The 27,993-nt window shown below is 39.8% G+C and overlaps 1 protein-coding gene across 8 annotated transcripts; it reads right to left on the reverse strand.

The window, feature by feature from the left end:
- nfic (nuclear factor I/C) lies at positions 1-27,993 on the reverse strand. 8 transcript variants are annotated; one of them, XR_004556723.1, is made up of 14 exons: positions 27,658-27,992; positions 20,452-20,622; positions 20,172-20,348; positions 19,132-19,315; positions 14,180-14,254; positions 13,572-13,646; positions 13,018-13,150; positions 12,696-12,862; positions 11,874-11,987; positions 11,593-11,750; positions 10,720-10,903; positions 9,624-9,712; positions 8,885-8,953; positions 1-7,957 (listed from the first exon to the last, which is right to left on the reverse strand). XR_004556723.1 is itself a non-coding variant. In XM_034140799.1 (13 exons), exons 1-13 carry the CDS (start codon positions 27,736-27,738, stop codon positions 7,937-7,939), a joined length of 1,584 nt encoding a protein of 527 aa, XP_033996690.1. In that variant the 5' UTR covers positions 27,739-27,991; the 3' UTR covers positions 1-7,936. The 8 variants fall into 8 exon arrangements, 7 of the variants coding, with proteins under 7 accessions (XP_033996690.1, XP_033996687.1, XP_033996692.1 ...); XM_034140799.1 differs by lacking the exon at positions 8,885-8,953 and having other exon boundaries at positions 12,741-12,862; positions 27,658-27,991; XM_034140796.1 differs by lacking the exon at positions 8,885-8,953 and having other exon boundaries at positions 27,658-27,991.

Here is a 27,993-nt window from a genome sequence, read left to right on the forward strand (position 1 = left end):
TGAGTTGTGGTATAGCTTGTTTATTAATGGTATATTTTTGCATAGGGAAACATACTCATTTCCAGTAATGAATAATCAGCATTTGCTGATAGCAATGGCTAAGTATGGTTATAATGACATATCATCAAATATGTTGGTATCCCCCACAGCAGAATAACATTAGGGCAGAAACACTGGTTCAGACAGCTGTCAGTCAAACAAACAGGAACAGAAAGTTGTCAGAAGTCCCTGTCTTAATGCAGCCTTAGAGGAAAAGTTTACGTCATGCAAATTAAGGTTGATTATTGACATTATCTTCCAAAGGAAAAGGTTCAAGCTTCTACAAACTACATCCAGTCCAGAGCTACAGCCCTCTCCACAGTGAACATCAATCTGGAACAAAAGAAACACTACTGGCCTCTACCTATGCTATCATTTTCTTATATTGGGATGGCAAGTCATACATTATTGTGTGTTTCAGATTGGCTGTCAGGTGGGAAATGTAATTGCATATCAACTTAATTGGACAAGAAAGTTATGGTAAAGAACTTTCATATCTTTAAACGGTACTATAGGATGTGGTATTAGTGGTATGATAATTCACACTATTCCAATATGGAAAATAATAGACTTGCTCTCAGTCTTTTATATTGTTTTGAGGTATTGGAAGAACTGATTTTCTTGATTGCCAAAGACTCCCATATATAATGTCCTGATGTACAGTTCATGTAAAAGGGCTGTGGTCTTTGGGGACTGTAGTCATGCAATAACTGATGAAAGCTTTATGCTCTCTCTGATGTAAGGGATATATATTTCTGAAAGCAAGCAAAGCAGTCCATTATAGTATCTGAAAAGTTAGAGAAATAAATGCTTAAAAAATTGCAACTGCATTCTAATGTAAAGTTTTTGTTCATTATAAACCGTCTTCAGCACATGGAGTAAACAGGTGTACAGGTAACAAAGGAATCAATATGTCAGGAAAACAATATCAAAAAACAGATTTTAGGTAATAAAGAGAGGTTTTCAAACTGCTGTGAGTCTGATTACAGAAAAAGACATTCAACTTAGAAAAAGCAAAAAGAAACATATAGGAGGTTTTCAGGTTGAATATGAATAATAATTTATAGAAAAGAGCCCTCAAAAACTGTATAGATATCCTTTCTTTCTCATGCAGACAGAGATGATCAGCTGCTAACAAACAGCAACACTACCGTTCACTTACAATACCCCAACCCAAAGTAAAGCATGATTTTGATACAACATTTTTGGTAATTCTCTGCTAACAGTGGTCAGAACAGCACTTAGTTAGTACCACAGAGTAAAGACAAATCTAGAGGGAACTTTACACCAAACTCTATCCCAATGGATAACACAAATTAGAACATTTGACAGATATTGGATGAGGTGTTTTCATAGAAACCATTCCTACGGTGCATATTTTTCATGAACCTGCCATCAGAGAAAAACTACAAGCAGTTCTACTGATTTGTTAACACTACTGCATGGGATACACTGGTTTCAAATTGAAGCAACATAAAGGTGTGGTAGTAACACTCAACACAGGTTCACAAACCAAAGTCAGTCCAAAATATTATGGATGAAATTAGGAACTGCTTAAAAATACATCGTAGAAGTTACAACCTCAAAAAAAGGTTGTTGTGGCAATACGAGGTGTTTCTTTGGATCTTGGTCTCACTTGCTTTTTCAGTCTCATAGTTTGTGGTCATGGATCTATCCTTAGGTTGTTCAGCCTTACTAAGGTTAACCTCTAACTAGCGGTGCTAGCAGATAGCCACCACACCACTGAGGACCAAGTCTGTTGCATTGGCTGCGCCTCTTTAACAAAGTGATGGAAAAGAATCACTTACCGATAACCGACTTTATCCAATATAAAATATTCAAGATAACAAATGATAGATTGTAAAGTATCTGCTGGATCTCAATTCATTAGTATTTAATTCACTTTAAATGCTAAAAGGATGCTGAACATAATCACTAAAAAACAATGCGTTTTTCTTTATGACAAATTAATCTCCATTTATGTGTCCCATAATTTATAGTTGATTAAAGATGTTATTTACATATATTTTCTCACTATGATAGATGGGATTACGTTTTAATATATCTGCTTCTGGCTATTTCTCTACTCAACAAATGCCCAATTCCATTTCAGCAATCTATTTTAGATTTGTATAGGTACAAAGATGTGCGGCGAAACATACTGTAGTAAAGGAGATCCTTAGTGTCCAGACCGGCTGTTGTTTTTCATTCGTATCCAGAACCTCAAACCATAACAGCTAGAGAAGATAAAGCAACAATAATGACAAGGTAGTGAAGTAACAACTCAGTATGATGCAATAATGTATACAAAAATCAATAATGTTCTGCTCTGGTAGCCTTGTGTGAAGTGTACCACCACATCTTTTAGCTGCATTTGGAACAGGACAGCCTTTTTCTAGTGTAATCCTGAAAGGAGGCAGAAATAGGACACAGGTCCGTCCCTGAACATACGCCAGCCTAAATGAAGAATGGTGAATCCACTGAGCATTATGAACAGTCTGTCAGTGTTTCCTCTAGATTTTCTTCAGCTCTTTGGGTTGTTTTATGGCTTGTTACCTCAGGACCTGCACAGCCCACCTCCCCAGGCCAGGGCTGAGCACCATACGAGTGTGTCACATGATCATGTAGTGCTTGAACACAGCATACAACATAACTTAAAGCTTGCAGTAAAATGATAGGCACTGCTTGTTTTGTTTTTTCATTTTCCATGTCCTTAACATGCTGGTATATTTGAATAGAGCGGAGAAAGTGAGGAGAGCACAATGTGATGAGCACAATATTCTCAACTCAGCACACTTTTGTTTTTCGAGATATTATTTATAATGTTATAAATGTCTGTATTTATTAGATATTGGACCTAACCTAGAATCTAACCCAGAATCTAACCTAGGATGTGACCCAGGACCTGACCTAGGATTTGATCTCGGACCTGACCCAGGACGTTACTAGGATGCTACCCAGGACATGACCCAGGTCTTGTCCAAGGATTTGACCTAGAATCTGACGCAGGACCTGACCCAGAATCTGACCTATGATATAATCCGGGACCTGACCTTGTATCTGACCCAGGACGTGATCCACTATCTAACGTTGGGTGTACCTTAGGATCTGATCGGGGATCTAACCCAGGACCTAAACCAGAATCTGACCTAGGATCTGATCTAGGACTTGATCCTGGTCCTGGGAGAGGACGTTGCTGTCAGCTGCCATCAGTGTGACTTCAGTGTCTATCACTGTGTACTTGAATCTAAACAGTAACAGCAGATTGTGCAGTCTGAGTGGATCTATGGATTCTAGTTTAGTAACTTTCTAGTAACTTTTACTTAGACTGACTACAAAATTGTCTGTCTCCATCTACAATTCTCACCATCTACAATTCTCACCTTCATCATTCATCATCCCTCTCAGGGCTAAACCTTTCCCATTTCATGGGTCCCTCATTGTGCGGCTTGGCCACCATCTTAAGAGAAAACATGACACGCTGTAACATTCTATACATCCTTTGTATCCTTTTTACGAGTGTACATATTTATGCACACACGGTTCTGTTTAAAACTAATGCTAAAAGCAAAATAATAACAATAAAAACTCAAGAAATAACTAAAATATAACCTAAAAGCCAAGTAGAGCAATAGTGTTAAGTGCATGCATCCATATTAAACACAAACTCATCTATGACCTTAGTAGTATCTTATCACATGATTCGATCACATTCGTCACAAAGTCGCCATTCAGGCAAATGGACGGTGTAAGTGCTGCAGAGTGTTTAACATGTTTCCTTTACATGGGATTCAGTGGCTTGGCCACAAAATATTCATAATATGGTATAAGACTTTTCCCTGCAATAAATATTATCCATGGGTTTGCATCATTATCAGCTATGAAAACAAAATCATCGAGGGGGGATGTCTTTGAAAAATCAACACTTAGAGGAACAGTCCATGAATTTGGGAGCTACAGTTGCTTTTTCTAGTTTTACCCAGAAAAAGATCTTCTAATAAGAACTTTCTGTGTCCAGTTCATTGTTGAACTTAACTTAGTGTCCACTTTCTGAGTTTTCACACATCTCAGTTTGCTTATCTGTCATTGAGTAATTATCTTGGGTCATGTGATCAGATTATAGATTTGATACAGCCTCCTTGAAGCAGGACAGTGCTTTATGACCCTTGTCAGTGGCGAAGTGATGAAAAGTGGAAGATGTACTTGAATGCAACGGCAACATGTTTATCTGAGCTAAACATGTCCATACTGTGTGCGGGCTGAGGCAAGTCATGTGACTCTGAGTCTGATAACAGGCACATGTAATCCCCAAAATGTGGACTTTTCCTTCCACTGTCAAACAGTGCTGCCTTTAGTTGGGCGCAGAAGCTAAAGTAAGCTTTCTTTAATACACTGCTACACTGGTTAATGTCAAGCAACCACACATGCAGCTTTTTTTCTTTTTGTTTTATAAGTGCTACCAGCTGTACCATGAAAAGTATAATCACTTTATATAATGTATTATTGTTCTTTAACTAAAGGCAAGGCACATAATGTGTTTTATGAAATATCGTGCAAAATAGAAGTATAATAACAGGGCTATTATTAAAGTGTAAAGAAATAGACAGCCCTTCGATCCACTGCTGTCTGCTGTCGGAGGGAGGAAGGGGGGGGGCGCAGGGTAGAGAGGGAGAGGTATCATCAGTTTGAGCCATGCATTCATTAGGTCAACACAGACACCAGGGCAGCACCATGCATTATACATCAGCTTTAAGCCAACTTTAACCAAAACCCAGCTCATATCAGCACCTTCAATATAAAATCACTAAACCCTAACCCTGGGGAAAGAAAAAGCAAAGGACAACTTGTGATCAGAACGCAAACCCAATCCTTCACACGTGCAAGTGGAAAAAAAGATCACACCTGTTCCAACACAGTTTGACACTTACATCCTAAAAAACAAAGAGAAAGGAAAGATATGAGAGGGAAATGGAGCTGTGGTACGAGCACACCCAGGCTGTGTGCTGATGTTTACTGAACTGTCTGAGTGTTAAGTTGCATTCACATGAAACGCGGTAATCGTGTCTCTGTGCTGACGTTGCCATTGTGTTTCTACGCAAAGAGTGGTGGCGCATGACCTGGCAACCCTAGGCTTTGCGCACCGCTCAAAATGTACGCAGACTGCTGTGCTCGAAGTTCAAATTATTTAAACTATGACCATGAATACTGCTAACCCCTAGCAGGGGACATAACACTAGAAAGAAAACTTAAAGGGGCCTTATTCTTCTCCTTTTCAGGTTGATAGTTGTATTTTGTGCCTCTACTTTGACATGTTAAATGCTTTAATGTTCAAAAAGCTCTTTATTTTTGTCTTATTCTGTCTGAAACCAGAGCCCAGACTTCTCTGATTGGTTAGCTGGCCGGCTCCGTTTTTATTGGACAGAAGCTTAGAGCTGTCCCGCCCCTTAGCCTATCACCTACAATGTGTTGGAGCGCCAGCCAATTTAAGCGTCAATGTTACATAGTGATGTCACTGTGTCGTAAAAGTAAACAAATGAGTCAAATCGAGGCGTTCCAGACAGGGGGGGGGGGAGGGGGAGTGTGGAAGAGAAACTCCCTCTGGGGGGAATTTGGGGATTTTAGCGTTTGCAGACCGTTTACATGCACAAAAACCTATATAACACTACAGGAAAGGGAACACCCAGAAAAGCATAATAGAGCCCCTTTAACTAGCTTCCAGGCTTTGTGCCAAACCTTGTGGTGGGCAAAGAGCAAATGGCGTATCATGTGAATGCAGCGTTACTCCTTTAGCACCTTTCAAAATGTGTCCTTTAACTACAGCCAACACCCTTTTCAAGGAGTGCTTTCATTAAATAATAAGAGAAACCAATATATAAATCCAATATTTCCACTAGCTGTGCAACACTGCTACTCTTCTGAACTTGACACTCAGACTACGGCAGTGGTTGGAAATATTGAATTTTTTTGGCTTGACATTAGAAAACCTTTAATCTTTCCAAAGACAGTGTGCAACCACTTCTGAGACGAGTCTGATTAACATCTTCAGAAACACTTGAGATCAATCTGCCCACGCCTTAACACTGATCCACATCCCCGGCAACATATTTCAATAGACTGCCCTGTAGTTGAAAAGCCTTGGAGACTAAAATATGGCACAGATTATAAAATATTACATCTTAAAAATCTATTATATTTAATGTTTTTATCCCCAAAGAGATCATGTGCGGGATAGCAAAAGGCCAGGGCGCACATTTGCATTGAATTTTACAGACAAATGTCAAAGATTATTGAATTCATAATTAAATTCTCTTTCTACACACAGACTGAACGAGTTGTTCTATGAACTACGAGCTATATGGTGATTCATGTTTGGATTCTAATAAATGCTAACCTTAAGAGTGATGAAGAGGATTCTAATCAAAGATAAGATGCAGCATGAAAGATATTACATTTGTTTCAAAAGATAGTTGAATATATTAAGATGTGAAAAGCCAAGTTATTGCTTTTCTCCATTAAAGCACTTGATGCAAATATTGTGTCAGCGTTGGACACAGGAGAGCAAGGAAACTCTGGTATGAAATGCTTGATCTGTTGACTGCTGCCAATGTTAAACCATCAGGGCTTGACTGGTGACAAAGCACTGTGCCTAACCCTAACAATAACCCTAACCCTAATGCTATCCATTTCCACAGTCCTGTCAACACCACTCTGTACAGCTGGACAACAAACCTGGATATTGTGCTCACTTCAAGGTATGCACATGACCTGCTGCCATAACCATGGAAACGCTACGGCCTGCTAAGTCGGTGACATGCCACATCATCAAGTCAATCACTTTCCGATCAACCAACCACACCGTGTTCTCTGAGACACTAACACAGCTCCCCAAAACAGAGCAGGGATGAGTGTGGAAATGCAGGAACCGATCTCACACAACCTGACACACACACACACCAAAACACACACACACACACACACCATGCTACAGTCTCAAACACATGAGTTCAGCAGCCAGTTGCAACTGCCTAAAGTTCTGTCAGAATGATCAGGTGTGAAGGGAAGGAAGCAGCAGGATGTCGGGGGGTTTGAACTCTGTCCAACTGTAGCATTGTGTGTCGTGTTGGAGGAGGCATGAATATAGCTCTTATATTCCACTATTACTCATTGTTTTTCTGATAAAAAAGCACAATCAAACAGTCTTAAAAACATGAGCTTAGCAAAGCAACTTAATGGTTTCAGGCCGATGATTGTCAATAAAAAAGACAAAACCTCTGTCTTTAGGTGGGAAGAGAGAAAGAAATGCTCTGTCTCAACTCTAAGTTTTCATAGCAATAATAAAAAGTGCAAAAGAAACATTACATATCAACAACAGGAGCTCTCTTTCTAGTCGGTTCAGAAAAAAGGGGAGGCTTATTTGCATATATTATAAGCAGCACCTGCAGCGGAGAGGGGCATTCTGGGTGTTGAGGGGGGGATGAGGTCTATCTGTCCCAGGGAGGAGGTCCTGTACTGGGTTTAGTGTAGAGAGCCAGGGTTCAGGGGTAAAGGCTGAAATCCATTGCAGGGAAACAGGCCTCATCCTGGGAACAGGCTTCTTAGGTTCTGCTGTTTGGAGGCCTGGTTCTGGTCCAGTTCATCCACATCACTCCTTTTCTTTCACTTGGAACTCACGTCGGTGAGAACCATTGAGTGTCACATGGCTGTGAGTGAGAGCAGCATCTTCTTCAACCAGGCTATCTCTTCTGGGTCCATACACATATATAGATATACTATATTTATATATGTGTATGCTTCTACAAAGATGAATATATTTTCCCTCTTGTGATGTCTTGACAGCATTGTTTGCTTTCCTCCAGGACCGTACTGCCAGGACAAGCGTCTCTCCTCCACATGTCCATCAGTTGCCCAGATACCAAGACTGGAAGAGAGACAAAGACAAAATAAACGTTCACTTCTAACTGATGCGCTAACTGACTTTATCAAACATTTCAGAAGAATATACATCTTTGCTGATTTACTTCAGTCTGTAGCAAAGACCAGCCCATCATTAACCTACAGGTGTACTGTTAGTCTAACCCAACAGCCATGAGCCCTACAGAACAATGATCCACAGGTCTGTTAACCACACTGTTAACCCCTAAATGTAATAACCCATTAAACTGTCAGGACAATCAATTCAATTACATCATGAACATAGCCTGCATTTGCTTCTGTAGTGTTTGAACATCTAAAGGTTTTCATTTTAAGCTTTTTCTCTAAGGTTACTGTGAGACACGTTCACTTAAGTTACAGCTTCCAAAACCAAAGACTTTGAAGGTGTCATGAATTTAAGAGCAAGGTTTGACTAAGTGAACTACAGACCAACCAATTGATTCAGAATACAGTAGCTAACCCTGGCATTGTTTAAATACTATTTAAAACGAGGGGCTGTTGTGTAGGATCCAGTTAGCCCTGCTGATATAAGGATATAAGGAACTTGTATGGTTGTGCACAGGTTCCAAGTCTGATCTAAGGTAAACGGTTTTTGCCTTTATTGTAGAGGCTAGTCCAACACTTTAAGCCACTGAGGTGCTTTGTAGACATGATTGACCCACTCATTACCTGGTCTGATGAATAAATAAGTCCGGTATGAAGGTTTCCAATGAACACCCAGTCCATGTATTTCCATTTGAACTGTTGTTCTTTCCAATCAGCATACAAAACATGAAATTCTAACTAAGCTTCGGCAGCGAGACATTATGGCCAGCGTATGGGTGTGTGTGTGTGTGTGTGTGTGTGTGTGTGTGTGTGTGTGTGTGTGTGTGTGTGTGTGTGTGTGTGTGTGTGTGTGTCAAAAACTGTTTACCTTCCAGCGGAACCGCTGCATGAACACGTTTTTTTTTAAATCAGGTGCGCCAGTTGGCTCCTACTGTACCTGTAAATCCAACAGCCGTGTTATGACTCAAGCTATTTTTAAATGAAAAGTGAAATCAAAAATGTAATCAAAAAAATTGCTTAACTGAATCAAATCACCCTCAAAAAACGTTTCAAATACTTATTTTTCGTTTGAATACATAATTGTATTTTTTAAAGTTCAGGATCAAAACTTGAACTTTCAAATACATTTTATTTTTTTGAATGATCAAAACTTTTGGCCAGGATTTAACTTAAATTGTTGAGCAACCATTCATCAGGCAGGCATAGACTGCCTCTGCAATCACAATCAAACAGTTTGACACAGATTAGGGTTAGGGTTAGGGTTAGGGTTATTAGACTCATTTGAGTGTGACATGCAATGAACCTGTTAGCCTTCAGCAGAAACATTTTACGTGGTGACGTCAATTTTTTATAATTTCCAGTTCGGGGGTCGGTTTCACCAAATTGGAAAAATGCCGGCTGATATTTGCAACATTTTTTGTTCAAACTCATTCGCCTATCAATATAAATTAAGTGAAACTGAGATTGGATTTCATTCACATAAAACATCCCTGACAACCTAGTTGTATTTCCACGTATATAGCTTTAACACATCCTGGAGGTTCTCAAATCTCTAATAGTACGGGTTTCCATTCTGAGCTTGCCAATGTCAAATTAACCATACTAACCTGGGCTTGGTAGAGTCCACCTGGGTCTCGGGGGGTGACTCCAACGAAGGAGGTGCGATTGGCAGGGGGTGTCCCAGGGGCCGAGTATGCTGAGGGCATTTACGTTAACAACATCAGTCTCATACTGTCTCTATATAGTTCCATGTCACTTGTAAAGTTACATGAGGCAGTACTAGAGAATGTGTCCATATCACAAAGGAACTACAACTGGTGACTAACTACATTGTTAGGGTTACTGTAATCCACTCAGTTTCAATTGATTTATTTAAATGTGTTTGATTATTATCTAACGTTGGTGAACTCTAGAAATCCAACCAGTGCTGTGTTCACACAGATTACCACATTAAATTAATTAAAGTCATACATTTACAATGCACAATGGCATTCTAAGTGAATGTAATATATGATATTTATAATATTTACTGTATTTAGTATATAGTATATATATATATGTTTAAATTGTTTATATATCTATAAATACAAATATGTATTTCCATATAAAAAAAGAGTCCCTTACAGTACAGATAAAAAATATTTAAATGAAACGTTCATCACCGTGATAATCACAGTGGGGGTGCTTTATTTTGTAACAACTGCAGTCCATAAGTGTGCCATTATGTCAACAGGAAGTCATTTCTTCTGACGAAGTGAGACAAACAAAATAACTATTGCCTTGGCTATCATAATGAGGAAACATGTCTTTAACATTTTGATATGGAATAAATTACTATATCAAACTGGATATATTAGTTTGGATCATACTGGCATGTTAACTCGTTTATTGTTGGGCTGTTACTTCATATGTCATTTGTTGATTTACAACTACTATTAATAAGGTAATACACAAATTGCATATTTCTATAACTGTTTTATTACAACATTTCTACTTTTTGCGACCACTCAAAATGCTTTTACCCTAGTCAGCATTCACACACACTATTATACAATGGTAGCAGATTCTTTTATACACTTGCTCATCAGGTGAAACAAACATTCACTCATTCAAACAGGAGCACACTACCTTAATCTATAGCCGTACTTCATTTGCCATGCCACGCAACAATACTGTCAACCGGAGTTTGTTTTGAACACTTACTGGGTGATGTGGGGGAGTTTGCTCCCCCATCAGAGGAGGTGGTGGTAGCCTTTGACTCCGCAGGCAGGGTCGGCCTGGGGAGGGAGGATGGGGGAGGAGCCAGGGAAGGTGCTGGTCCAGTTGGTGCCAACATCTGAGAGGTGATGTAGTGACTGGGCACTTTTACCTGGTTGCTGCCATTCAGCTGGAAAAGTAATAAATACACACTGACAATTAAATATTGGAAATGTGTTGAATCACTGATGTACTATAAAGATGGAATGTGTAAGAAAAAATGACCTCAAATCATTAACAGAATGTGAAAACATTACAGTGTTGACATTATGTCTATACTCCTATATATTGTGTTGCAAAGACATCTATTGAATTTAGCATGTCTTGTAATACACCATGTTCCTATAGAGGTGATAGTAGTGCCAGTCTGACCTCAGACACAAATATATAGAAGTGGAGCTGCCCTGACCAAGCCCCCAGGCATTGTAGTAGCAAATGGTGGTACTACAACTAACCATTGAGCCCAAAAATACTTTTTCCCATTGACTTACAATGTGAAAAAGACATTCATTATTGTAGACTTTTTTCAGGTAGTCTTCAAAATGAGTTAAATATATTTGTTTTTAAAACAGACCTACATGTTTCATTTTCTTTTATAATAACGTTTGAACTTCTGTCTAAATTGTATCAACTGTTACTTTATTTGTCTGTAGATAATGCACATGGCTGTTGCTGCAATTGAAACGTATGGCACTGCAGCTAGCTCGTATTGGATCATGTACATAACCAGAGTGGTTTTGGACTCTCGCATGCAGTAACCTGTCTAACGCTAGCTGTTAGCCTGCTAAGGTTTTTGTTCTTTTGACTGCTTGTACTCACTGAGCTGGGGGTTTGATTGGCAGGGTCGCAGGCCAATGACACCAGATCTTTGAGGGGGTCCTGGGTCAGGTGAGGAGGATAGCGGATTGCTCCGTGGGGGAAGTAGGAGGAAGGTGGAAAATGTATAGATGAGGAGGGGTGGGGACTCCGTGAAAGACCTGGACAGAAAAAAGAAGAGGGAGAGAAGGAACAATATGGTAAATGACATGCTGTTCTAAGTAAATTATACATACATATATATATATATATATATACAGTATTTATGTATGTGTGTTACTGACCACTGTGAACCGCTATGACTGGCCGATGGTGCTGAGTGAAGGAACCCATTCTTGGTGAGTCTTCCTGGGGAGAGGGGTTGTCCAGCTCTGCCTTCTTCACTGGTGGAGATAGACCTAAAACAGACTTATTCTTTAGTTCCTGCACATATTCATAATTCATGGCAGTTCATCACAGTGACACTTGAAATGAATCACTTCTTGGACTTTGGCCTTAGCCCCTGCTCCAATGTTGAAAAAATGTCAATAAACACACAATAAAACAATTTAAAAGCAGATCACCATGACGCTATCTTAACGACTATTAAGAGAATGTGCTAAATTGATTTATGAGCTCTATCAAAATTCTGACCAATGTGCTGTAACTCTACACACTGTATTAGTGTGTAAGCATTAAGCTGTCTGCTCTCTACTGTCAAACATTGGGAGGTTAGTGACAACAGCCATAACCACAACCTCCATCTTTGGCCAGTGTCAGAGAATGACTCTTGTGTGTAGTTTGGCTGGAATAAGTGTAGTTTCAGTTCCTTAAATGAATACCACAGATTCTAATGTTATATTCTAATATATTTAAGCAATGAACCACGAGAGGCCATGGTTTACAGGGACTAACTCAAGTATACTGGCATGGAACTTTGAAGTGAATCTTTGAGAATTAACAGAATCAAAAAGAGTAAGCCTGCTGTTGTCTTTTATTCCAGTGCTACAAAATACAGAGTCAAGTGCATTTCATTGATATAGCTCAATACAAGTGCACCTGCTGTTCATAGAGAGGGTGTTGAACAATGATTTGAGTAATTAATAATAATTAGCTGTTATAATTACATTCATGTCTCCACGTACAGACACTGGACACTATACGTCTGTTACCTCCTTCCATGTCATCAGTCCAGTTCCTGGAGCTGCTGGCGGGAGAGGAAGGGGAGTGGTAGTACTCCCCCCCCGGACTGTCAGCCTCTTCCTCCATAGAGCCAGACTTATGGCGCTTACTCCTGCAGATAAACATACATGTTTTTTTTTATCTGTGTGTGTGTGTGTGTGTGTGTGTGTGTGTGTGTGTGTGTGTGTGTGTACGTGTGCGTGTGCGTGTACGTGTGTGTGTGCGTGTGTGCGTGTGTGTGTGTGTGTGTGTGTGTGTGTGTGTTACCCGCTGGATGAGGTACTGGCCAGTGATCGTCTGAGGCTGACTGGCTGGTTGACAGACTGGTTCAGATCGTAGGCCAGATGACCCTGGAGCTCCCCCATAGAGAAACTAGGTCCAACTCCTGTGACTACTGGAGCTACACACACACACACACACACACACACACACACACACACACACACACACACACACACACACACACACACACACACACACACACACACACACACACACACACACACACACACACACACACACACACACACACACACACACACACACACACACACACACACACACACACACACACACACACACACACACACACACACACACACAGAATATCAGTTCATCTGCTCTCTTTTTATATTGCATTTTCTTGCTTTTCTCCCTCCTTGTTTGAGTGTGTAACAAATCAAATGTTCATTATCCAGATAATAAATATAATTAGACAAAAACTTAGATTAAGGCTGCACAATTAATAGAATTGTGCAATGTCCAAAATATCAGAAAGCGCAATATTTGTTCGCAAATATTTGTTTGTGGATGACACTTACTTCTTGATACCTGGACGAGCTCAGTGACACTGAAAACTCCTGATGTCACAAAACTGTCCTGGAACTCTGGACCCTCTGTGGAAACACAGCAGCATTTAGACACGTGTCATGTGTAAGAGCAGTAAATTAGTAATACAATTTTTACGACAGTTTCAATTATCTCGCTATGCACAATATATTCTTTGAAACAAATGTAATAGTATTTATAAAAACGATATGACAATCCAACTGCAGTGGTCCTTACAGGAACTAGTGTATCATAGTTATGGCAAATGTCTGCATAACTGATGGTTCTATCATCTGACACCTTGCATAGACTTCTGACTGTCTTTTTATGTCTTAGGCAGGTGGAGGTGGAAGAAGAACTGAGATCCTTTACTTAAGCAACAGTAGAAATACTTTGGTTTTAAAATATAATATGATCCATTTCAGAATCTGATCTAAAAGGTACAGAAGTATTCTGTAATCATTTTAGAGACTTCAGAAAATACACAAATGATATTTACATTTCACCATTGGTCTTGTGTAAAAAAAGACCAACATAACATAACCTTTTGTGTAACCAGGTGTACTGATATTTCTGTATTAATTAAGAGCCTCAACATTACCCATGGTGGTGGTTCGGCTGTCCTCCTGATCAGAACCCACTCCTGTTCGACTGGGACTGCTGCTCTGCTCTGCTTCTGGAGAGAGAGAGAGATTTCACTTATTTAAACACTTTAAGGTAACGATAAATCAGCTACCATATTAACAGTCAGAAAGAAAGAGATTTAAATAGGCATCAATAGTGAAGGACACTGCCCCTCATCTATCCAGGTTTAGTCTAGATTAGATTAGATATACTTAATTGATCCCAGACTGGGAAATTGTTTAAAATGTTAGCCAGTATGTCTCCTTGTCTCAAGAATGTAGCCACTGACAGTGCTAATGGGGGGATGTCTGTCCTAAACGTTTGAATCTTTAACCGCAGTCTCAGGTTGCGAGAGAAAATTGTACATTGCGTTGTTATGCTCTGTCACAGACAAAACTTGGGATTAGCATGTGCGCAATTTTAAATACCCCATTATGACAAACATCTCCACACAGCACACATACGGCCGCAATTAACAACAGTGACAATCCAACATACAATCCTTACACTTGCATTCTTGGCTATCTCAACAGTCTACTGGTACATCTAGGCATACCATGTGCAGGACCGGGACGTGTAAAGAAGGTCCACAGTCTGACAATGTGTATGGACCTGGGGCCCTTCCTTAACAACAGTTACAGTGCAGCAGCAGGCAGACTCTGCTGATGGATGCATATAAACAGTGTCCTCTAATCAAGTGTTGTACACACTGTATGCCAGTAGAGGGCAGGGCATAACAATACATTAAGAATAGATCATTGTCAGGGTGGACATTTTGACAGCTGTAAAACCTGCAAAAGCATTATTATTGGCTACTTTCAGTGAAGGTTTGTGGACATCTCTAAGCGGTTGACGAATCAGAGCAGACTGGGCTCTGTTGTCAGACAGAGGGTGAAAAGAGGAATGTCCCAGATGAAGCACAAAATACAAATATAAACCCTAAAATAAGCTTTATAGGGCCCCTTTACGGTTAAGGCTAGTATATGTTTATAGTATATTTCAGACAGCACAAATATATCTAAAATAAACAAAAGGGAAAAGAAAACAATTCAGATAGAAGGTAGTTAAAAGTTGACATTGTAAAAACAGTTGCATGCTGCAAGAGTTGCAGAACTATACAAATCAAATGTTGTTAAAAGACATCTGGAAAAGCAGCTGTAAACATTAAGGTTTTTAGACTTGATTTAAAAAGAAAAGGGCTTGAGGCAGAATTCAGATATTCTGGAAGTTTATTCCAGATCTGTGGAGTATAGAAACTGAAAGCTGCCTCTGCGCAGCTAGACAGCTACCCTGTCCCTGATGAACACATACATACATGTATACACTGATGAACATGTCACACATGTATTGTGATACTCTAAGCCAGTGCAGAGATCTGTGACCTGGCGTGACGTGTTGTACTCTTTTTGTTTAAGTCTGTAAAGACAAAGTTGCAGTGATCAAGTCTACTTAAGGCAAAGTCATTTCTCAAAGTCTTGCTGAGTATAATTATGTATAGTTATGTTATGATATGTTGGTGATATCCGATGACCTTGTGACCCTTTGTTAAAAAAAAGTTTTCCTTTTTGGTATCTTCAATATAAACATGGAAGAAAATGGCTAGAAATCATTGTAATATCATTGAGTTGTCCTTTAGAAGTTACTGTCACCAATATGTAGAACACATAGTCTAAATACCAACCCACTTTACAACTGCACGACACTCACATCTTCTAACTCTGCCGACACAATATGTGCAGACTTCCATGAGCCGAGCATGGGAGCACACTGGTTTCCACCATAAGTAGAGCAAGTGTTGAGGGAATGTGCATGAACACTCTTTCAAACCCAGAACCAATCAGCATTCCTTTGGTTCAGAAAGGTCTGGTATCTTCCGACCGCTATTCCGTTCAGTCATATAAGCTGGAGTTGTGTCTGTGCAAGGTTACACTGCAGAGTGACACTCCTTCCTGAAGCCACAATATACAAACCAGATGTGAACGCTGCGTTCTTTCTCTGTTTTTGAACTCATAGCTGCATTAACCATATTTATACAAGTGGTATCAACCGACCAATGAGAAAGAGCAGCAGCTACGAGTATCATTTAAAACATTCGCAGGCCTTGAAGGATTTCTTAGAGCCATGCCATGCCATAAAGAAGCTTCTGAGAGATTCTCTGCGTATGAACTCAGATATGGATAATCGTGGCTCCAAGAGGGTGATTATCATAGAGAGCTAATAAAAAAACAGATCTCATGACAATAAACATAAAACTGCTGGCTAGAAATCAGGGAAATATGGCTTGGATTTCCTGGTCCCAGATGGATAAATCCTCATCTTATTCTTTCTACAAAAGTGTCTGACGCTCAATACAGCATTTGGTTCCAGACTCAATTATCTCAACAACTATTTAAGTAGATGCTTAGAGCCACAGAATAGCCGCAAATCTATTTTTCTCCATGAACAATCATGTCCTTGAACCTTTCATCAGCTTTCTTTTTGCGCCACCTTAAGGATAGTATATCTTATTAACCGATTGCTGCTTTCTGAACACATTCATGCCTCCAGAGGAGGAACTCTGTTTTTTGGAATAAATAAATAGCAGCAAAGGGGATGTTCTCCAGTCCAAACCGAAAGTGTAGGGAGGTGGTCTTGCACCTCAGAGGAGATGGGGGTTTATGTTCTGAGTCCACTTCATAGTTAGTTAAACTAAAAGAGGAAAAAATGTCCAACTCAATAATGACGTAGATTTAGTCAAAAGACATCTGATTAAGAGTTAACTACACTGAAGCTTCTCCATATCCTCATGGTCAAACATAAACTTGTCCCTGAAAGCTCTTCCTCTTTTTTGTTTGCACTCCTCCTGTCATGCGTCTGCTGCCTCTCCTCTTGTTTGTGCTCTCAGCTCCGAGATGTGGAGTTTAGCCTTAAATACCCTTTCTTGGTTCAATTATGACATAATATAATGTATGTGTTTTGCTTTCTGTCTGGATTCTTCACTGCCCTTCTTACTCTGGCAGTAAAATCTCAGTGTCCTAACATCCGTAAACCAGTGGGCTTATCTATCAAAAATGAAAATGATAGGCCTTTTTCGCAATGGCTCAGGTGCCATCAGGGAACACACTTCAATAATCAATCCACACTTCAGGCTAACTGGTGACCAAGAACTTCTTCGACACCTGTAAAGAATGACGAAAGCATAAAGACCAGTGTACAGGAAATTCTGCATCTAATTTATACTCTAGCAACTGCTGATAACACAAAAGAAAAGCAGTGATGACCTTCCTACAGAGTCTGACTCCCCAGATGTACACTATGGCTATAAGCCTGCCATAGTCCACGTATCTCAGGCAGCACTCTCCTCCTCCACTAGCTGCATCCTGTGCTAAGAGCCGCCCAGGAAGATAGTGATTGGTCTAAAGAAATACAGACAGCTCCAGTGTTTTCCCTGTAGCAGAGTGATAATGTGTGGGGCCAAACCTCCAGAGCACAACCCACTGATGTAACAGAATGTAAAGGTGGAGGAAATGTTATACATCTCTTTTGTATGTGTTGTTTTTTTGTTAATTGGTTAATCTAAAACCCTGGAATGTTCTAGAAGTTATATTTGAGAAATCTGATGCACTAATCCCTATGCCTCTGATATACGTTATTATATTATTCTTAATTGTATGTCTAGTGCATGTAAACAGATGTATTGTAATGACACAAATTCATATTTATATAATTATTTTCTTTTCACTTTGTATTATTTTATAAACGTTAACACTGCCCAACAGCAACTTAGCAACCCCTCCCAGTTTTCCCAGCCTGTGCTAAATGTGTTTTTAATATGGGAGGGCTATTTAAGAGAATATGAGTCTCCTGCACTGAAGACACATTATCAATGAGGTTTGTTGCCTTATTTCTGTAGTTACAAGTCTACTTTGGTGAAAATCTATGATGTGGCTTCTGAAACCAAGCACAACTTCTTATCAGTGATGAGCATTGATAGAGCGGCAATTAAAAACATTTAGGTTGGTTAGGAAAATTCTGCACACAAGAACACAAACATTCAAATTAACAGGGACCCCAATAGCGTCCCAGGGGGTCTCTCTCTATAAGTCACAAGAAGACAGCACATAACACAATCCATAACACAAGAGCCCAGAGCGTATGTCTGAACAAAGACAGGTCATCATTTCCCCATCCAGCCAGATGTCTCATAATTTCCTAATTTGCCACGAAAGACTGCAGGATGTGGGTGTCATACATATTTTGACTTTTTCTTCTACATAGGAAAGTTATTTTTGGAACAATGTTGTACAGTGAGTTCCCAGTGAGGTGTTATAATACGACTAGAGTTCACTTTGACTGTGTTTGATCAGTCCAACCATTGCTGCATCGGGAAAGCATATTTTACATAAAGCCAACAAGTTTTATTTTACTACACTATATATTGCATGCTTCGGTAGTATATATGTACATGTAATGGTACAATTGTATTACACAATTATTTCTACACTATATCCTGCAATTATCTTTACTAAATGTTCTGGTAATCTTTTAATACACTGTATTCTTAAATTATCTTGACTACATTTTACTACACTATATACTGCATGCATCTACACTACATATACTTGTAATATGATACCACAATATATACTGCATGTATCTGTACATCATGTACTGGTACTATTTTACTTCACTTTACTACATTACTGACTAACTGACATTATATTAATCTAACGAAGTTTTGTTCCGTATCCATTGAGATTTATAAAAAAAATTCAAATGTCGGACTAGTGCTACAAAGTTTAAGCAAATTCTAAGCCTACACTTACATACAAACATGGGAGAATTTTTGTTTGGCTGTATTTAATTTAGAGGGCCATTTTGGGATCAGAATGTGTCTTAACAAAAGAAGATAGATAGCACAGTCTGGTGAAAGTGTGTGTAGGTTCATACCTCTCTCCTGTACGTAGTAAGCGAGGTAGAGGTCCAGCTCTTTGACGGAGACAGCGATGTGTCTGGGCTGGACGCAGAGGATTGGGTTGGAGCAATGGCCTCCCTTAACCAGCCGCTCTCCGTCTGTGCTTTCCAACGGGATCCCTTTAAACAGGATGACCATCACCAGGTCCAACCTCCAAACCTTTGGAAAGACAACCCATCAGTACTGACAGAAAACTGCAGGCTGGGTGTAGCAGTGGAGTAAAGCATGCTGGATCACTCTAAACGTGGACTATACTGCTCATCATACGTTTGACTGTGAATGTATTATTTAATTATATGTCAGAAAAGAGGATGATGTCATTTACAGAAGGATACATGAAGACACTTGTGTTTGTGTGTGAGACCTTGAAGCATGTCTGTAATATGGAATATAGGGAACATGAGGAAAACCTGACAAACAGCTAACCATTATCCTTAAATGGTTTGAACTATGTTAAAGTTTTCAGACAGTGTAACACAATGTTGGACATTTTAGAGAACTATGTGGGAATTGTCAAAACAAGATTACATTGTAACCGTTTATTATAAGGGTACCATGATTTTCATGTTCACCTTATTATAGCCGCAGCTGGTTTTGAAATCTGTGGGAGGTGACACATATCCCTTAATAAATACCACTCATGTGTTTGCATGCTATTTGTGCATACAGATGTCTTTCCTTAATAATAAATCAATGACATGGTGTGTTACAGACTCAGACACTAACAGTGAAACATTCAAACACACTTTAATCTCAATCATAAACGTTTGAGCAGTGCTTTACACATATTGCTCCAATTAGCTCACTGTTTAATGCCATATTGAAAAATAAACCCCTTATTCTAAAACATCCAACATATGGAAAAGTCTACCTTTATGACACAAACATCTTGTTGATAAAACCATTATGATTTAACCATTTTTACTATCAATATCAAAGAAGAAAAAAACAATGCATAGTTGAGGTTCGATTGCATTTACCAACCATACAGAATTGAAATACTAATTCAGTTTACCTTGTCAGCTTGTCGGAGACAGTCTATGCGTCTCATTTTGCCTTTCTGGTCCGGATTGGACAGGACGCAGCACGCAGCTTTCTTCCCAGTGATTGACAGGACAAAGTCTTCTCTGCATTCAGGTCTAATGTCCTTTCTGAGCTTGGCCAAAAGACGGCTGGCCCACTTCTGTTTCACCTACGATCGCAATGACATTGTAAAAGCAGTCAATAAAAATGACTGAACAAAAAAAAGGTTTTCCATGAATCCGTAATTATCACATTTCTACTATCCATCCCACCTCTGCCTTCTCCCCCAGCAGTTCGTCTTTCACTGCTCTCTCCTCTTCTTTAGTCATCCTTTTCTCATGTTTTTTGAAGTACTTCCTTTTTCTGGCCTGGAGGTTGAACCATGTGTAGGCAAAGGCACGGACCTGGGGCAGCAGAGCCTCAATGAACGGATGGAACTCATCCTACGTGACAGATAAAGATACACACACAATACACACACAATAATCAGAACATGTAGCAGGAGTGCAGCCTTCTCCAGGTCAACTGAATCACCCTTTCCTTTCTGACGTTGTCATGATCAATTGTTATAGAACTGTGGATGCTTTAAATTGGACTTTATTCTGAGCCATTTTAGGATCATAAAAGCATAATGGATGAATAATTAAAAACAAAAAGATTGAAGTTGATAAAACTGAACATCCCGATTCTGAAGACTATTAGAAGCTTCACAATATGCAAGTGGACTTTATTCAATGTAAATGTTAATGTCTGCTGTTGATCCAGAAAAGTGTAGAAAATGGGTCATACTGTAGTGAGGGCTGCCGGGGTTTACTATTTTGAACACAAACTGCTCTACCTGCTGAGTGTAGTGACAGTGTAGTGGCGGAGGGACACACACAATCCAAAACAATAAGCTAATGCAGATCGAACATCAATAAAGGGATTTTAATTAACAAAAGATTTGAACTTTCTTCAACTTACTCTAAAAATAACACAACTTAATCAATAATTCAGCAGTATATTTGCGGCATAATTCCAAGAGGAATTAGACTCCCTCCTATGTAACATCCTTGAAACTGGCCCTCCACTTCTCAGAGACTCCAAAATCCAGACAGAGAATCAGATAACTTATTACTTTTACTTACCTACGTTGTACTCTTACTGACTCCATCCCCACCTACTCACAAACTGGCAACCACTTTGACCTCATATTTACCAAAATTAGCTCTATTTCTAACCTTTCTGTAACCCCGCGTCACATCTCTGATACATTTTTCATATCCTACTCTATCCCCTTATGCGTGCTGACAAGGCGTCTGATGACCTCATTTACCTTTCAATCTTTTCTCTTCTCTTCCACTTTTTCTATCTCTGCAGCAAAAACACTTTCTTTCAATCTAAATTCAACCGTTTTTTAAGCCGTTTTTAATTACTTTGAAAAAAGATACAGAAGATGACCTCGCTACCAAAGAAACCCAGGTTAACCCTTCGGAATTCAAATAATACAGACCTGTTTTTCCTCCTCCATTTCTTCATAAAACACTTGATCGCATTGTCATTAATCAACTATCTTTTCACCTTTATCAGAACAACCTTCTTGATCTGCAGCAGTCTGTTTTCAAGGCAGGATAATCAACTGAGACTGCCCTCCTAGCATCACTGAGTTACCCCTTTGTTGTCATTCTTCTGGACCTCTCTGCTGTGTTTACAACAGTGAACCACCATATCCTCATTTATACTCTCCAAGAACTGGAAGTCTCAGGTAGTTTCCCTGCTCACATCTCACTTCAGAGACCACAACTACAGGGTAACTTGGAAAGTGTCAGAACCTTTTAAAGTCAACACTGGGGTCCCTCAGGGCACCATCCTGGGACCCATTTAATTTTTTCTACACCAATTCACTAGGCTTTGTCATTCACTCTCCTGGCTTATCCCATTACAATGAGGCAGATGAGAATCAATTGACTAAGTCATTTTCCCGGTCAGAACCCCAGGGGACTGCTCGAATCACTGCTCGTCTTGGTGACATATCTCAGTGGATGCCAGTACACAGTTTGATCTGAACTTCTTGAACAAAACCCAACTGATTTTCCTACCAGGGAAAAGTTTTCACATCAAAAACCCTTCTTATTAACATTGACACCTCTGTGGTTTCTCCGACTCAGACTGTAAGGAATCTGGGTGTGACACTGGACGACCAACTGTTTTCACCGCCAACATCCCAGCAACAACACGCTCCTGCAGACACACTTACTCTTGCTTTCTTGGCTCCAAAATGGTGGACTGAGCTCTTCAGTGATATCAGGACAGTGAAAATCCCACCTGTTTTGAATGCAAATGAATAAATAAAGAAAACCTTCCATTTGTGTATAGCACTATGTTGTTGATTGGAAGATAATGCCCAAGCACTTAAAATGGTTTGGTATATTTTAAGCTAATGTACTCGCAAGATTCTTTTTGTTCTGAATTGGTATCCTCATGGTTGATTGAAATGAAATAAAAAATGTTCCGTCTCATTGTGTCGTATACACTGGAGTAATCAAAACAACAATTGGTTTATTATTAAACCAAAACCGTATCTAACATTGCATTTCTGTGTGCTGCTTTGACTAATCATTTTCACTCTGATAACTTTGTTTCCTCCCAAGTCTAACCATAACCATAGCTCATAGATTAGTGTGGCTCCAACACAGTAACAGCCTAATACATTATTATTTATTGAAACTATGCATATGACTGTAGTTTGGACTGAAAATAATCAATTTGCATGTTCGTTTTGTATTCATCTCAGTGGTTTTCTTGTTTTTGGATAAAAATATTTGGTTAACTATCATTAAATAGTTAAAACTTTTAGCTTAGTATAATTGAATCTCGATTTTCTGTAGTGTTTGTAATTATTTAGTCATACGCTTATAAGAAGACTAGCTCTGTATTGTTAAATTGGGAAATCCGGAGGAGGTTGCAGAGGGGAGGAGGAAGCTATCCTGCAGATCCCCCCCCCTCCTCTGAGAAGCACATTCAGCCACAGGCTCATCGCTCCTCGTCACACATTAAGGCGCCTTGGCCCCCATGTACATTACTTTAACAACCTTCACTGAATAAACCTTCTCTGGACTTGCACATAGACATGTATATACCGTAAATATGTATGCATATTCATAATTATCTTCATTCAGTAAATATGTAAACTCACATACCTTTACATAAAACTATTATTGTTATTTAGATTTTATAATGTACTATTTATATATATATATATATATATATATATATATATATATATATATATATATATATATATATATATATATATATATACTGTTATCCTTGTGTGTCTTACCTACACTGTTCTGAAATAAAATCTTAAAATGACACTCAATACAATTAAAGTCTAAAGTCTGTGTGTGTGTGTGTGTGTGTGTGTGTGTGTGTGTGTGTGTGTGTGTGTGTGTGTGTGTGTGTGTGTGTGTGTGTGTGTGTGTGTGTGTGTGTGTGTGTGTGTGTGTGTGTGTGTGTGTGTGTGTGTGTGTGTGTGTGTGTGTGTGTGTGTGTGTGTGTGTGTGTGTGTAAAATGATAGGACTGGGTCCAGAGCATAAAGAAGTCTGTTTCCAAACAGTTTGATATGTCACTACATTACATTCCACACAGAGGTGATAAGGTAGGCCACTCTTAGTGTCTGGTCACCACAAACATAGAAAAAAACATTCACACACACCACAAAACACACACAGTGACTAACACAGTGTAGAGCAGCTAATAAACCAGCAGGCCTGCTGCACTTCTTCATATTTCACTGTCTACCCTGTCCTGCACACCGAATGCAGCTAGGCATTGTTGAAAACGATAACTGTCATGAAATAGTTGTTCCTATACTTTGCATTATCAAATCAACACAGCTTCATAGCTGTAATCAAATAATGTAGGGCGGCGCAGTTTTACCTGAGACAGAGAGAGGGGAGAAAACATCATGTTGATGAGGAGCAGCGGATCAGAGCACAAACACCCCGAGGCTCGCCATTTGTGTGCGCCGCGGCAGAGGCAGCAGCAGCGGGCTACCCCCGGCTCTGCGCTTCCTGCCCTCCTCCCCTGGCTCTCCTCTCTCCCCACATATGAGCGGGCTCTGTTCTCCTCGGATGACTCTGCCGCGTTAACTCCCGAAATGATGACACGCCAGAAAAGTTGAGGCTCCGGAAAAAGGCTCCGCAGGGAGAAACACGCCGAGAGAAAGTTCTGAATTATAATCACTGTGCGGAGAGCACAGCCGGAGGGGCACCGGAGCACGGGGACGGTGTCATTTCGAGAGGGAGGGAGATGAGGGGGCGAAGAATAAAAGAAAGAGAAGTGAAATGACGTTATGAATTCAGCCCATCCCAAAAGACGGGCTTAAAGCCGCAGCAGCTGCAACACAGCACTCAGTTTATGTGAGGACCCGCTTAACATGCACTTCACACACACTGTACACAGTGTACACACTGTATACAGTGTATACACTGTACACAGTTTATCTGAGGACCCGCTCTACATGCAGTACAGTCACACAGAGGAAACTGATACACGCACAGTTTACATGAGGACACGCTTTATAGTCAGTGTACAACATCACTGACGCACACACTACACACAGTTTACATGAGTATCCGCTTTACATGCACTACAGTGATGGAAGCAGTACTCAGGTCTTTTACTTCAGTAAAAGTAGCTATACCAATTTAAAAAAAACTCTGTTATAAGTTAAATTCCTGCATACATAATCTTCCATGAGTAAAAGTATTTTCTTTCTTCAAAATAGACTTAAAGTCGAAAAAGTAAAAGTACTTGTTATGCAAAATGGCCATCATATATATTGAATTATTGCAATAATAACACATGAATATGTTCATCAGAGCTGGTAAATGTGGTTATTTTCATTATTTGATATCTAGGGCCTACTGCAAAATATGTTAACCTATATGAAAATGTTTATTTATTCATGGTTTATATTTTGCTGTCTAAAGTTGCTATAGCAACTCAATCCTTCAGATAAATGTAAAGGGTTAAAAGTACAATATTTTATACTTTAATACTTCTTAAATGTAGAGTTAAACCATACATTTGTTAATACAAGTACAGCAAAATTGCACTTAGTAGCAGCCTACTTGAGAAAATGTACTTTGTTACAGTCCCACAGGGGACTCTGATACACACTGTGTAGGGTTACCACAACCCGAGTCTCTCAGATCATGTTTAAATGTTTTCTTATGAAAAACATCATACAGTTGAGGGTCATGGTGCTTCTAAAACCCGGTGCTGGAATGTAACTACATTCACATAAGTACAGTAAAAATCATTTTAGAATTTGCCGGGGAGTAATTGTGTCTTTACTTCGGTCGGGGTAATCCAATTCTACTCCACTACGTTTCAGAGTGATGTATTTCCTCTGCCCTACAATATGTTGCTAGTGGTAGTTGTACTTGTAAATTAAGATTTGCATCTAAAATATGCCTTTAATGCCAACAATGTGACTCATTGTATAAATAAACTAAACATGAAAGCATACATAATTATAATATAATTATGTAACACTCATAATGTGCATGTTTCTGCTCTAAATACTTTTCATAGTTTAAAAACATTTTGATAATAACATTTGTGTACCTTTTACAATTTGTATTGCCAAACCGAGACTTGCAAATGAGTATTTCTGCAGTGTGAAACTGTAATCAAAGTTCATCAAAAGCTCTGAATATTTTCTCATGCATTTATTTCAGAATCGCACACAGGTACAATTACAATGAAATGAAACACATGCTCTTCATTTAGCAAAGTATGAAGGAATTCAGCTGACATGTCACTAATATATTGAGTACATTAGGGACAGAATAAATAAGGCTCTTTAGTTGATTAATGGTACGCTGAGCTACAATCTAATATCCAGAATTAACCATATTCTCTGTTTATGTAAATGGTTGTATTTGTATTAATGATGCATGTCATATGGAGAGCTAATTTAACTTATTTATCGTCTATATGACTCCCTGCAGTTGAAATACAGACCTTGTTTACCATAAGACATAACCCCACTCTCTTTATTTTTATGATAAAATGTTTTTGTTTTTTTAAACATATCATAGTATCAGTCTTTCATCTCATTACTCTTATTGTCATCATTTATTGCTGCTGTTGCTGTTTTAAAAGGAGTAATGTATGACCGTTCAACTGGAGCAGCATTATTAATCTACCAACTGTCACATGATCGAGCAGTCTCATATCATTTCAGCCTGTTGGGCTCTCAAACTGTGTTCAGGAGAATTTCTCCACAGCAGTCAATCAAAAAAGCTAAAGTCTATCCTCAAATGTAATCTGTGTCATGTATCGGCTGCTTTCTTCTCTACAGTGGCCTCTGAGCTGTTGTATAGTGGCTCACATCCCAACTAAACTCGAGTGTTTCTAACAGGAGCTGCAGCTCTGTGTTCACCCCAGCGGCTCTCTGCCCCAGCTGTTTCCCGGGACAGGAGGCCCTCTGCCGGCCTGTCATTCTAACTCAGCCCGCTGGCTCTAACTGCGGCCATTTTCTGCTGACTAACACACACACACACGCACACACACACACACAACCAGAGGCTCGAGCTGAACTTCAACTTGGCCTTCCGCTGTCCCTGTGGGACGGACGGCCCGGAGGCAGCCGGCCAGCCGCTGACCGCTCTTCTACAAAGCCCCACACTCATCAACTTTCACCCGCAGACTGCAGGCGCTGAGACACACACCAACTCATGTTGTCCGGTGACTAACGCACTGCCAGAGGACGGAGACCACATTTGCCGGTGTAACGCCAATACGCCCCGCTCTCCCGCACGGAGGCGACGTTGCTCCAAACTTCATTCAAAACTCAAATAATTTAAACTTAACTTGTTCATTGTCAGCCATACTTGTGGTATGGCGTGTGAGATACAGTCACCTCCTATGTAATCATCTACTGACAAATTCGGCGCATGTACAATGTTTCAAAAATGCCTTGTGTTGACAAAATATTAAGTTTTACAATGGTTTCACACACCTGCTTCCGCCCCGCACAGTGCGTTTGAAGGAATATGAAGAACTGGCCAACCGACTCTAAAAGTTAAGATTTAGTTACATTTAGGTGTATTTTGCTACTCCTGTGTATGCCGAATGTAAGACTGGATCCTGACAATTCAACATTGTCTATAAGTTGTGTTTTACCAGGTGTGTATATTAGCCGGCGTGCAAGAGCTGTTTTATTTGACCGTTTTTTGCATGGAATTCAGCGACAAAACATGATATGGTGGATTGTAATATCCTGACGCTGCTAGAAACTAAAGCCAGAGAACTACGGAAAGAGGCTTGCTGACACTGAGAGAGCTTTCTGCTCCACTTTCAGCTGCGTAGCTAATGCTCATCTCAACTCCTCGCATTGCGTCTTTTTGGAGAATACGAAACAGCACGCCAATAGGAAGGGGCTCTCTACTACATTACTGTACCGGAACAGGTTTTTTCCTACCATTTCGAAGCTGAGCCGCCACCGGGGGAAGTTAAAGCTGATCTCAACGCCTGCCCATCTCCCGCTGTCGGCCGTTATCATTCCATATTCATTTCTATCATCATGCGCGTGCCAGACGAAGTATATCCGCGGTGCTCGAGACCAGGAACGTCCCGCGTCAAGCTCCGGGCTGCACGGCAGTAATCCCCCCGCCCGGTAGGCTGCGGCAGAATAGACTAGTGCTACAATCACCTTCTACCTCTCTTCTCTCCTCTCTGTCTCTGTCTCTCAGTAACCCTGCTCTCCTCATTCTTTCTATTTCACTCCATTTTATCCTCACTTTTCCTTCCTCACTTA

This window comes from Trematomus bernacchii, unplaced genomic scaffold, assembly GCF_902827165.1.
Source record: "Trematomus bernacchii unplaced genomic scaffold, fTreBer1.1, whole genome shotgun sequence".
In the NCBI taxonomy this organism is placed as follows: domain Eukaryota; kingdom Metazoa; phylum Chordata; class Actinopteri; order Perciformes; family Nototheniidae; genus Trematomus; species Trematomus bernacchii.

What these genes read in the sequence shown, in the direction of transcription:
- nfic (XM_034140795.1), bottom strand. Translation starts at nt 27,738, where the DNA reads ATGATAACGGCCGACAGCGGGAGATGGGCAGGCGTTGAGATCAGCTTT. An exon ending in GGCGGCTCAGCTTCGAAATG is followed by an intron (nt 20,623 to 27,657) that starts GTAGGAAAAAAC and finishes TCTGTCACGTAG; the next exon opens with GATGAGTTCCATCCGTTCAT. An exon ending in GTCTCCGACAAGCTGACAAG is followed by an intron (nt 19,316 to 20,171) that starts GTAAACTGAATT and finishes GTCTTTCCAAAG; the next exon opens with GTTTGGAGGTTGGACCTGGT.